The sequence below is a fragment of the Pristis pectinata genome, chromosome 26 (genome assembly GCF_009764475.1).
Source record: "Pristis pectinata isolate sPriPec2 chromosome 26, sPriPec2.1.pri, whole genome shotgun sequence".
Classification (NCBI taxonomy): Eukaryota; Metazoa; Chordata; class Chondrichthyes; order Rhinopristiformes; family Pristidae; genus Pristis; species Pristis pectinata.
In genome coordinates, this window is record NC_067430.1 from 13,981,466 (window position 1) to 13,994,578 (window position 13,113).

General features: G+C 42.8%; 1 protein-coding gene across 4 annotated transcripts in view; it reads right to left on the reverse strand.

Moving 5' to 3' along the window:
* Positions 1 to 220: 220 nt before the first annotated feature.
* The window catches only part of LOC127583316 (rootletin-like), a 91,726-nt gene continuing 78,833 nt past the window's right edge, over positions 221 to 13,113 (reverse strand). For all 4 annotated transcript variants that reach the window (XM_052039174.1, XM_052039173.1, XM_052039172.1 and 1 more), the window contains exons 34-36: positions 12,378 to 12,509; positions 6,005 to 6,184; positions 221 to 4,274 (exon numbers count right to left, since the gene is read on the reverse strand). In XM_052039174.1, coding sequence (XP_051895134.1) covers positions 4,191 to 4,274; positions 6,005 to 6,184; positions 12,378 to 12,509 — 396 coding nt within the window. In that variant the 3' untranslated portion in view covers positions 221 to 4,190. The remainder of the gene's footprint in view (positions 4,275 to 6,004; positions 6,185 to 12,377; positions 12,510 to 13,113) is intronic.

Here is a 13,113-nt window from a genome sequence, read left to right on the forward strand (position 1 = left end):
CTCAGGCATGCAACCTGGATCTGGACATTCCAACAGCCTTTCCCACAAGTGGCCTGGTCACAATTAAGAAAGATTGAGGCTGCAAGAACTCAATATCAATCAAAACTTGGTTTCTAATTCAGCTTTCTATCTCAAGTATGACACACAATGCCCGGAGCAACAGGGTGACCATCAAAAATGAACAAAAACAACACAAAAGTTCTTAAAACAATCAGAAGAATTAATTTTGTTCATTGTTTATTTTTTGTACCATCTAATGTTGTAAGTCACAGCAAAATGCCTGTCATAATGAGTGACACCCGTCATCTCTCCAATCCACTTCTCAGTGTGATATAAAACATCTGAGTAGAAAAATAACACTGAGTAACACTGAAGAGGTGAAATACAGTTAGTGGATGCAAGGGACAGGACAGCCGGTAATGCAATAACACACCTACAAAAAACAGCCACCCAACACACTTGAAATCAGCACAAACACATCACAGGGCTCAGGTGTAGCAAACACTTAGGAAAAGCAGGGTCAGAACAGAATGCTCACTTCAGTAATCTGGTGCTTGGCAAAAGATGCTAAGTGGTTTGAAATTCAACGTGAGGCAGTGTCTGGGACTGCTGCAGGAGACACCTTGTGGGGTTTTTCTTGGTGCCCAACCCATTCCAATATCACTAGGTCAATTTCATCTGATGTTTCTGTTCCTCAGGGCTCATCCTGCCAATTTTGATGCAGGTTATTCCAGTGACAAACACATCAAATACATTTTGGTCATCAATTCCAAAATTCACTGATGTTCCAATGCAGCTCTGCAAGGGGGCAGGAGGTTAGAGAGTATGACAAGCAAGAATCCCTTCTGAGGTACCAAAATAACAAAGCTTGTCAGGCCTTCGGGAAGACTCGATTTTGAGAAGCTGTAAAACATCATTCTGCATCTATTGCAATCTTTTAGAAAAACCACCAGTTTATAAAATGGCAAATGCAAAACACCTTCTGTACTTCTCTGGGTCAAAGGACGAGAAACTAGAAACAATGTAGTTCTCACCTTTGTTTAAAGATGCTGCCAATATCATCAGGACTAAGTCACTGGAAAAGATCAAAAATGACTAGAAAATGGAAACACTTCTAAAAACACACACACAAAAAAAGAGATTTTGAACGCTAGTTGCATTGATTTCTTTAGATCATGAGTAAAAGACAATTTATAAGCATAAATCTATTTTTTGAAAAAATGATACTTAACAAAATTGTACTGGTCCAGCTCTTTGATAGACCTATTCATCCCTATTGGTTCTGGACTGAGTATGCTTTGATACAGTGTTTACTTTCCAATGTTCACAGCACAAAGATACCGTCATACGATGGACTTCAGGTATGAAGCACAGAACTAAGTTCACAATCACAGTAGTCTCAATGAACAGAATTTCATATATTAGCTTCCTCAAACAATTAGAGTTTGGTTCTGTCAATTGCCAGTTATTACAGTACTTTAGAACAAATTTCTTATGTCACACTGAAAGGATATATCCTTGATAATTGTAGAAATAAATGTATTCTGGATGATGAATTTATTAAATTAAGCCTATCTTCAGCCCCACTTTAATACATAATTCTTATTAAATTACAAGGAATGCATATTTAATGATATGCAAACTAGCACCTTGTTCTCAATCATCAGTCTCTAATTGTACAGAGGCTTCCCTGTGCAGTCAAGAATAATACACCTTTCGATGAAATACAATGCTAGCTCACCAATGGTACCAGATCAAATTCAGCTGGATTGGGTGTCTGTAGTTAGGGCAGTGGCAAAAGAAAAATCCACCTGGGTTCCTGGTGCCGTCTACTATTTACCAGCTTTACTATTTACTAGCTTGAGTTCAAGTGTGAAGCACTTTCCCCTCCTCTGATGATCACAGGGCCATTTGGGAGAGAACTAATGAGATGAGCAGGCTTCTCCCAAGTCAAGGGTGCTGAGGCTTCAATTACTACCCTTATTTTCTCAGGCTACTCACTGCAGATCAGGATCGAAATTGGGACTTTCCCATTTTGGAAGGCTCAGTCCCACATCCTCAGAGAGATTAGAGAAGCTCTTTTATCACAATAATAAAAACACCATATGCTTTAAAGCAGTTTGTTCTTTGTAGCCATTTTAGGTTAAAGCCTTTCAGTTCCATCATTAAAATCTGCCGCATGGGCCTAATCTTTCCTGTTAATCTGGAAGCAAGTGTTCCCAGCTGGTGTAGCACTACAGTAATCTATAACCAGATGAAGCACAACCATGATTCACAAGTCTACTCAGAATGGTTGAGGCTGATCAAGAAGCTAACAGCTTATGTTCTACGGACACTATTGGATTAAAAAGTGGAAACTAGAATCGGAGAAAACACACAAGACTGAAAGCGTTTTCTCCTTATTCAGCATCATATAATGTGTCCCATACATGACAGGGTTAGAGTTAACATTTTAATCATTGCCACCCTCCTCCACACTGATCTCAAGATGTGATTTTGAAGAAGGGGAAAGGTCTCCCCAGTTTCTAGGCCAACAGTTATCCCTCACCCCACAGAAAACAGATTATGCAGTCACTATCACAGGGCTGTTTGTGGGAACCTTGTGTGCCAACTGGCTGCCATCCTTCCTGGATCCCAATAGTGACGATGTTTCAAAGAAAGAACGGCTGCAACGCACTTTGGAACAACCTTAAGCAAGTTGTTAATTCCTCTGTTTGATGTCGTTTCTGGGTGTTACTGACTTTTCCTCCACTGTAGAAGCTCAACTAAAAGGAAACCAGCACTTGCACCATGGAACTCCATTTCCTGCCAATCTGGTTCAATCGATGGCAGAGGGTAGGGCTTGGTTCCAGCTACACTGTTCGTGCAGCTAACGAAAAGTAATCGAAAACGTTGATAATTAATAACAACTCCAGGATGTGAGACCAGAGCACAGAAACAGGAGCCCTGTGCTAAAAAGACAAGTTTAGTTACCTGAATTTTCCATGTCCATCTTGTAAATTGTATTGGGGCTTTATTCCCTAACAGAGCTGATTTTAGAGGGAACATTGAACACATATGATGTACATGCAGACATATGTGTGCGTGCTTAATGTGCCTTGTAATTATTAGATAGTCCATGCCACTAAAGACTTCACCCCACCTCTCATACACTGCACAGATCCCTATCAAGTAATAACCACAGTGTTCATCACCTCCCACAAATGATCTCAATTACTGGTCCCTATGGGTTTGTTGGGCATGCAGATTTTAATTTCAGAATGAGGTGACCCGCATCGTTAATCAGATATCATTTTTTTACATAAACCACACATTTAATCGGAATATTCTATTTTAAATGCAAACAAATTGACTTCAAAACCAGTCCAACTGGCTGTTATTGCTCAAGGCCTCTTCAACAGGCAGACAGTGGGGAAACAATGACCAGCTGGACCAGAATGTTGGCTGAGCTGAATGGGTTTAACGTGTCTGTTGATGGAGCACAGCCACAAGTCAAATGGAAGAGCAAATGTGCTAAAACCCACAGTCAGCCAGCCATTTCCAGCTGACACATTTGCAATGGCATTCATGAGCGTTAAATTAAGAGGTGAGCTGTAGCCTCAGGAGTGCATCTAGATCTGTTAAACAAATGTTCAGAGTAGCTCAGAGATCTACTCCATTTGGATATGTGCTCAAGAGGCAGAGGGATTTAATCAACAGACCACAGTGCAGGAGTCTAACCATCACAGATCACCAAGTCTAATCTTCCCAGGCGTGGAAATCCTTTCAAAATCTGAACTGTCATTCCAGCTGCTAAAATGGATAAAAAGGGATTCTGAAAAAAAACCAGACCAGCACTCCACACCTAAAATATCTTGTATTGTTATTTGTAGTGGCTTTGAGAGCCCCTGAGCCTGCACTAACAGGTTTCCCTGAAGCTTTGGCAAATCGTCTCTGAGTGGTCTTTGTAAGATAAATGCATAGGGAACACAAATACAAGCCGGACCCGTAACAGTGTCAGGGCCAACAGTACAAGTAGTTGACCTGGAGCCTGCGGGTGGTGATCTGATCCAGAAATTAGGTAGGTGGGGAGGTTGTCCTGACTCTGCTATCAAAGGGGGTTTGGTGTGTCCCGTGACAGTTCACAGGAGTACAAGAGGATGCAGGCTGACAGCCCGCTGTATTGCTGTTGTAAGGTGCCCAGAATGGAGTCAATTTCCGGAGATGATTGAGTGGGAATACTGAGGTTGGCGTCTTCGGAGCTCCTGCTGCAGCTGGTCCTTCAGTGTTGATACCTGCAACACATAAGAAACAAGAGGCACAAAATGAAAGCGATACATCATTAAGTACAGAGAGGAGAATGGCACAGATCCCAACAGCCATACAAAACCAATTCCTCAATGGAGATAAGACACTCCGAGGCACAGCTGGAATTATTGCCCTATGGACTCTTATCAACAATCATCTCCCTTCTATATGATACTGACTTGGTTATTAAACTGTACATGGCTCAAACTACCATCCATCTGGGTGTATTGTCCATCCTTGCCCTACTTCAGAATATCCCAGACGTATCATTCCCTTGTCATGTGGTACAAAACATGTTCTTGTCTGTGGACACATCCTGATATCGGGCTAGTGCTGCCTTGTGCGTGGGTATGCTATATTTCTAACAAAAGCAAATAAGTTAATAAAAATATTCAGTGGAAAAACTGGAATGAGCTGTCCAAATTTGAACATAATATTTTAATAGAAATGTATCCTGGGGAAATTCTAATGATAATGAAAAAGCAGTTTTACTTAAATACAGAAAACCTGCAATATTTTACAGTAATCACAAAATAAGTTAACATTTATTATCTTTAGAGGCGACACATCATTTTGATCTGATGCACCATGTAAAAATAGCTCACTAGTGTGAAGGAAAAAGATTGGATAAAACTTTCTATCCACATCAGAGCTGGTTTTATACTGATGAGGAACACGATTCTGTTGTATCCAGCTGAAGAGGCAGGCTATCTTATTGCAGTGCATTGTCCTGAGGTGGTACATATTTCCAATGGATACTTTTCTAAGGAAGAAGTTGTACTGATAGACACAGATTCTACTCTAGATGAAGAGTAAGCTCATCTGAATCCCAACCCATATGCAAGTCTGTGGAGTGACTGGCTTGAATGAGAGAATGATAGGCTCACAGGGAAATGAACTGCCCATTGTGATATCGAGCAATACACATCAGTCAGATTCATTCCCCGTATCTTGTTCTCAGCCATTCACCAACTGCTGTGCGCAGTCCACTTGGTCCGAGACAAAAATAAGACTAGCCAAGATCCTCCTGCTCCTCACTCTGAAACTCTTTGTGTGAGTGAAGACTGAGGGTAGCAACAGGCCGACAGTCAGGTCAACATCCAACTGGTGGATGGAGGCACAAGAGACTGCAGATGCTGGAAGTCGGAGCAAAATACAAACTGCTGGAAGAATCCAGGAGGTCGAGGAGCATCTGTACACGCAAAGGGATGATTGACATATCAGGTCAAGACCCTGCATCAGGACTGATGCAAGGTCTCAACCCGAAACGCCGACAATCATCCTGCCTCCACAGATGCTGCCTGACCTGCTGAGTTCTTCCAGCAATTTGCTTTTTGCTTTAATTGATGGATGTTTCACACAAGGCCAGCACTTACTGTCCATCCCTCATTAACCTCATAACCAAGCAGCTTGCTACGTCATTTCAGAGACACATTCAGGATTGCACATTGCCTCCCTTGAAGGACACTGGTGAATTAAACCACAGTCTAGTAGTTACCATTACTGATTCCAAATCTATTTAACCACTTGAATTTAATTTCCACAGTTGTCATTGTGGGAGCTGAACTTTTATCTCTGCATTAATAGCCAGGCTTCTGTAAGCTAACCCAGTAACCTGACTGCTTTGCTGCTGTACCAAGTGTAGCCACTTGACTAGAATGCTAGTAGAATTGGACCCCAGCAATATGCAACGGGATCAAAAGCATACTGGGGGTACCTGTTCCTCGAGTCCTTTCACGCGCTGCCGATGAGCTCGTTCCCGTGCTTCCAGGGTCCTCTCTGTCTGCAGCTGAGCAGCACGCAATCGTTCTGTCTCCTTCAGGAGTTCCTGCCGATGGCGTGCAGTAGCCTCGATCAGGCTTTGGGAGTGAGTCTGTTCTACTTCTGAAAGCTGGGCCTGAAAAGGGAACAGCGGTAGTCAGGGGTTGCAGGGACAAGAGAAAGCACCCTGGGATAGAGGACAAAGATGTCCTCCCACCAAATTTGGAGCAAGCTCCAGTTCCATGCCAGAGCAAAGACACATTACTGGCAACACATTTTATCTATTACGGATCTGTAGCAGAACTGGGAGTTATGTACAGATGAGTACTCTTCATTTTCATCTCTCAGAATAGCATGAAAATCTTAACCATGTCATTGTTTGACTGCGGCATCCGGCAAAACCTAAACCAGCAACCACAACAGACCTGCAGAGCTGCCATTCTCTCAGCTTGGTATGGAGAGTGAAGAGGACAAGCTGCCACACCAACAGAAGCATGCTTTAATCTTTAACCTCATCATTCTCTCAGGTCAGAATAGAAGGAATGGATCCTCGTCCAGGGATGTCAAACCATTAGTTGAAATGAAAAGCAAAATACCTTCTGGAAATTGAACTAAAAACAGAAAATGTTGGAAATATTCAGCAGATCAGGTTGCATCTGTGGAGAGAGAGAGATGGGTTAATGTTTCAGGCTAAATGTTAACTGGCTCTCTCTCTGCAGATGCTCTCTAATCCAGTGATGTTCCTAGATGTTATTGGAAGTGCTCTAGTTATAAATCGCACGAGGGTAGCTAATTCACACAGAAGGTACTAGCTAAGCCAAGTTATAGTAAAGCTGGGTACTGGTAAGTCTGATACTAGAAGTTTGGGTACTAACAGATTAAAATGTTATCTGCAATTCAGAGTAGAGTGCACCTAGCGCTAGACGGCATTGAATGCCACAGCATGGCCCTGGGGACAGGTTCTGCTACCATGCCATCAGCTCCAATAGGCTTGGAAATTATTGCCCAAAAGCCAACACAACTCAAAGCCCATCATTTTCCCTTTACCTTTCCCTACGGCCTTCTGTGACTAAAGCTTCAGAATCTTCAAACTGCAATCCCCATAAGAAACATCCCCGTGAGCTTGGCTGTTGGGCATTAGGAGCGGCTTTACTAGTGAACTGCAGGCACGACAGGAACTTCAGTGAAGAGGGCAGCTGGGGTCGAGACAGTGCCGCCAATCACAGCAGCCGGACTCACCAGACATGACGATATCTTCCTCCTAATAATCTGTAAATCCATCTTCAAGGATCAGCAGGGAGTGGAAAGAAAAACAACTTACCATTTTCAGCATAATTTTGCAGTAACACTTGCAGAGGATGGGCCAATACTGATAGACAACCAGACATTTATTCAACAGCAGCTCAGCACGATCATTCACCAGTTAAAACTAGTCGAAGTTCAAGGAACAGGAACAATGTCCAACAAGTCCATCTTTTTCCTTACAGACCAACCCTGCCTTTGTACACCAACTCTCAATCCCATTCTTGTCCAGAAACCTCTCAAATTAACTTACACTGCCTACTTTAAAGTCCTTCATGGCTAATTCGATCCATGTTTCCACTGGGTGAAAAAGTTCAGCTTGATTTCCCTTCTTACTTTGAACGTTTTAATGTGTCAGCTCTGCTATTTGAATGCACTGATACATTATGGGTTTAGAACCTGACAGCTACAACAGTACAGGGCCTTGGTGCAAGATGCAGCAAAACTTAGGGGAGTTTGTTGGTTTTTAATCATCGCTGTCTGTCTGTGACTACACTTCAATATGCTTCACTGGTATGAAGCATTTCAATGTGTCCTGAAATTGAGGAAGGTACCACCTGAACCCAAATGTTTCTTGGTCTTTAACAAGTAACTGAGTTGGCATGTGGGTGACACTCACAGACAAAAACCAACAATACCCCAACAATCTCAACCCTCAAGGTCTACTTATGATTTCCAAAGTATGTGTGTTTAAATGTGTGTTTACTTATTATGATGTTAAGAAGTTATGGTGCTCATGATAAACTTTGCAGTGGAGCCACCAGCGTAGAGGACTTGCAGGCCAGGAGTTTCCATTTCAGGTGCAGTTGGATATCCAATGTCATAGTATCCAAAACCGTGGTGATTTTACAGCCTACTTATTTTACTCAGGTTTCCACTCACTAAGATGTAAATCACCAAATTCATTTGAGGAGCAGGGCAACTAAGAAATGTTTTAGAGTGTAGTTTATATAAAAAAAATTATAATTCTGGCAATATTGTCTTTATAACTTTAACAACATTCAACAAGTTCTACACCATCCAGTCCCATTCACTATCCTAAATATTCACACCCTCCATCATCAGCGCATTATGGGTGCAGTCTGTACAGTCTACAAGATGTACCGCGATTACTTGCATAGACTACTCTAACAGCACCTCCCAAACTCGTAAGCTCTACCACCAAGAAGGATAAGGGCTTCAGGCACATGGGAGCACCACCACCTGCAGGTTCCTCCAAACTGCACACCATCCTGTCTTAGAAATATATTACTGCATCTTCCTCGTTGCTGCATCTAAATCCTCTAATTCCCTACCAGCAGCACTGTGGGAGTACCTTCACAAGACAGATAGTGGTGGTTCAAGGTGGCTCACCATCATCTTCTCACAAGCAGTCAGGAATGGACAATAAATATTGGCCTTACTAGCAACACCCACCTCACATAAATGAATAAAAAATATTGAAGATGGTATTGTTTAATTGATAGAAATAGACTTATCAACATAAAATAAACATTTTTAATCAAACATCAAGTCTACTACAGTGTGTTCCCTGGTTATAAATAGCTAAAAATATCAAAAAAAAAAATTGCTGGGCACCACAGTGGATCAGCTGCTGCCTCACAGCTGCAGTCCTGACCTCTCGTGCTGTCTGTGTGGAGTTTGCACATTCTGCCTGTGACCACTGGTGCCCCGGCTTTCTCCCACGTCCCAAGGAATTCGACGATATATATTGACCCCAGTGCTGGTGGGTGGTAGACTGAATAGGAATGTGGGGGAATAGATTACAGGGAGTATTAGTGAGAAATGGATCAGCCCTGAGAGTTAGCATAGATTTGATGGGTTAAATGGCCCCTTCTACATCATATAGAAGGACGGAAATAAAATATTTGGTGTTAAAAGACGAGAAGGCATTTGGTGTGCTTGCCTTCATATGCCAAGGCATTGAGTATACAAGTTGGAGCGTAATGTTGCGCTGTAGAAAACATTGGTTAGACCCCATTTTGAATACTGTATACAATTCTGGTCACCACACTACAGGAAGGACGTGGTAGCAGTGGATACGAGTATAGAAGAGATTCACCAGGATGTTGCCTGGAATGGAGGGCTTTACTTGTAAGGAGAGATTGGATTGGCTGGGTTTATTCTCAATGGAATGTAGGAGACTGAAGGACAACCTTATAATGGTTTATAAGATTATGAGGGGCATAGGACAGGATAGGTAGTCACAGTCTTTTTCTCCCAGGGCAGGAGAGCTTAGAACTGGAGGGCACGACTTAAGGTGAAAGGGGAGAAATTTAAAGAAGATCTGAGAGATAGGTTTTTCCACACAGAGGGTGGTGAATGTCTGGAACAAGTAGCCAGAGAAAGTGGTAGAGGGAGATAAATCATTTAAAAGGCACTTGGACAGGTACTTGGATAGGAAAGGCATAGAGGGATACAGGCCTAATGCAGGCAAATGGGATTATCATACATAGGCATTACAGTCGGCATGGACCAGCTGGGCTGAAAGGGTCTGTTTCTGTGCTGTATGATTCTATGATTCAATTTTAATAGTAAAGTAATACATTTATAAATCACGCTTATTAGCATCAGTACACTAATTTATTTTTGAGGATCCTCAAAATCCATAAAGGGTGGCAATGAGGAAAGACTGCAATAATGAGTGATTCTATCTGGGAGAAGGGCTATTACTGTGGGCAGGGTCTTGATTTGATATGGACATCATCAGTGCTTGTTACTTACAATATTTTGCACTGGTTTGGCCAAAGTCAAGAAAATCACCATGAAAAAAAAAGTGGGACATCCCAGCTGTGGTCTTCAGCAGAAAGGATCCAGACACTGAGTAACCAGGGCTCATTAACACACAGTCAATGGAATAATCAGTGGCTTACAGCAACAACTGAAAGCAGGTCTCACTCCAGGTTTAAGAGCCTATTAGCTGTCAGGGAATAGACTAGACCAGAGCAAGTAATTCACTATGTGTAGCCTGGTAGCCAAGATGCAAGCTCAGTGAGAGCTCAATGGATAAAGCAGATAGCTGCCATTGCAGACCATAGGAAGCTTATTCTTAGGATAGTTCAGCTTTGTGGAAGGTTTGTTTAAATCAACTTTGCTTCAGTCATTATTTTCCAGGTGTTTCAGTTTGTCGTGTACCAAAGCTGCATACTGCCATTAATCTGATAATTTATGGTCCTTAAGGATTGAGGTTGGATTTAACATCGTGGCTGAACCAGTTACAATGGCACAGACCTGACTTACTCTCACATCTGGATGAAATAATGCTCATACATTACTTCTCCACTTGGCAGGCACCCAGTGTCACTCTCCAGAGACTCCTGACTCCAGACACAACTTCCTTAGAGGCTCAAGTGGATGAACCTTCACCTCCTCAGCACTCATGGAAACATATAACAACCTTCTTACTTTTTTCTCTTAAGCAGTCCATTAAACATTCACTTGAGCGCTGTAAGTAGCCCCACACACTGGTGTGGAAAATCTAAGCTGCTGTGTTCACTCAGTGGCCAGTGAGGTTGCTCCTCCATTCATTGTTAACAGTAAGTTACAAGTTACAGTGGAGTACTCATGTAAATACGATGGTGCTCACACTGCTTTTATAAGTTCTTAGCATCCTCTGGGATGGGGAGCCAAAAATCAGCCAGACTTCCGCCATCTAACTGTTATCTGATAACTCCTGCTGGTAAATGCCCGCGTGGGGGTGTTGTTTGAGGATAGGATTAGTTCTGGCTGTGTGCCCCTCCTCTTCTGTTCCTCGGATGGGCTCAGAATAAAGTACAACTGTTTCTGGAAAGCTTCCAACAGAGGAAGGGAAGTTCCTTATACCAACTGGCGTGCTTGGAACCAAATCCAAAAATAGTTCAATGCCTTCAGGGAAGCAGGGGATAGGTATGAGTTTGGCTGGGGAGACGTTGGTAGAAAAACTAATCTAGGCTGACACAGGCACATCTGAAGGTAAGGACGGTCACAGTGACATCTTTTAACTGGAAATGTTCACATCAGCATTGATTGGCAACCAGCGGTTCCAACTAAAGATAAGCCAGATTCAGACTCAGCTGCTGTGTTTGTTCTTTGTTCATAGAATAATAGACTACATCGCATAGATGGAGACCATTTGCACCATTGCTTCTGTACTGACTGAAAAGGAGCAATCAAGACAAATCCCCCTTTCCAGCTCTCAGTCCGTAATCCTACAGGTTCACATCCTGGTACTTTTAAATGTGATATAGGTTTCTGCTTCAGTCACTTTTTCAGTAGCAAGTTCCAGAGCTCCACTGCACTTGGATGAAATCTTTTCCCCTCATCTCTTCCCCAATCCCTTTATCTTTCACTTTAAATCTACACCCTGTTGTTACTGGAACAGAAAACAGAACATTGGAAGAACTCTGCAGGTCAAGCAGCATCTGTAGAGGCACAAGGTGTAAGTCAACGTTTCGGGTTGACACCCTGCAACAGAACGGAAAGGGAAGAAGAAAGATTGCCAGTGGTACAGGGGAGAAGGAGGTGCAATAGAGGCTGGTAGGTGATGGGAGGAACCAGATAGGGAGCAGGTGACGGGCAGACAGAGCCAGGAGGGGGTGGGAGAGGTGAACAAAGGGAGAAGAAAACTCGTTGGACGGGTGAATGTGTGTGGGAGGAGAGCGCCAGGAGTGTGGGTTACCTGAAAATGGAAATTTCAATGTTCATACCATTGCTTGTAAGCCCTAACCCTAATGCTAAAAATGATTGATTTTATGCTCATGAACTATTTGTAAATATCTCTCACACTGCATTTTTCTGAATAAATTACACTGCCTTTACAGGCAAAAGTTCCTGTAGTTTATTTCCTCTGCTTTTTAATTAGTGTAAACAGACTGTGTTAGTCGTGCAATAGGTTGTTTGCTGTAGTTCATACTCCCTGGCCCGCCTCTTACTCATTGTCAGCAATAAGTACTCTCTATCCTTATATCTACTGCCGAGTTGTGCTCTTGCCCCACTAGTTGTATGTTGGCTCCATGTAACCATTGCTCCATCTACCTGTTGGTTCTTACCTGAAGCTGCTGGGTTTGTCTCTGGGCTTCCACGAGCTCCTGTTCCACTGTTGTGAGTGAACGATCCAGGCGACCTTTCTCTGCAGACACACGCAAGGTATCTTCCTCTGACCGCAGTCTCTCGCGCTCCACCTGCAATCAGTGAGATGTCAGGCTTTAACATCCAAAGCTATAGACATTGAGATGACATGAAACAACATATGGCAATCTGGCATCATCAATGATCTTCTTAGCCAGAGGGTGGTGAATTTGTGGAACTCCTTGCCACGTACAGCAGTGGAGGCCAGATCAGTGGGGGCGTTCAAGGAAGAGATAGATAGATATCTAAATAGTCAGGGTATCAAGGGATATGGGGATAAGGCCGGAAATTGGGATTAGAATAGGTTTTTTTTCCTCCCCATTCCTCATTTCTTTTTCCCTTTTCCTTGGAGCAGACTCGATGGGCCAAATGGCCTGCTTCTGCTCCCTTGTCTTGTGATCTTGTGAACATTGTGAGTTATGATCTGGAAGTAAATTCAACCATAACCATCAAAAGAGAATTGACTTAATACCTGAGGCAAAAAAAATGGCCAAGCATGTTGGGAAAGAAGAGCGGAGTGAGGTTAGTTAGACAACACGACCAAGGGGCTGTCACAGGCATGGTGGGCCATAGTATTCTGAGATGCATCATTATGATTTCAGGATATGAAAGGTTTAGAGGGATATGGGCTAAATGAAGACAAATGGGAGTAGCTCA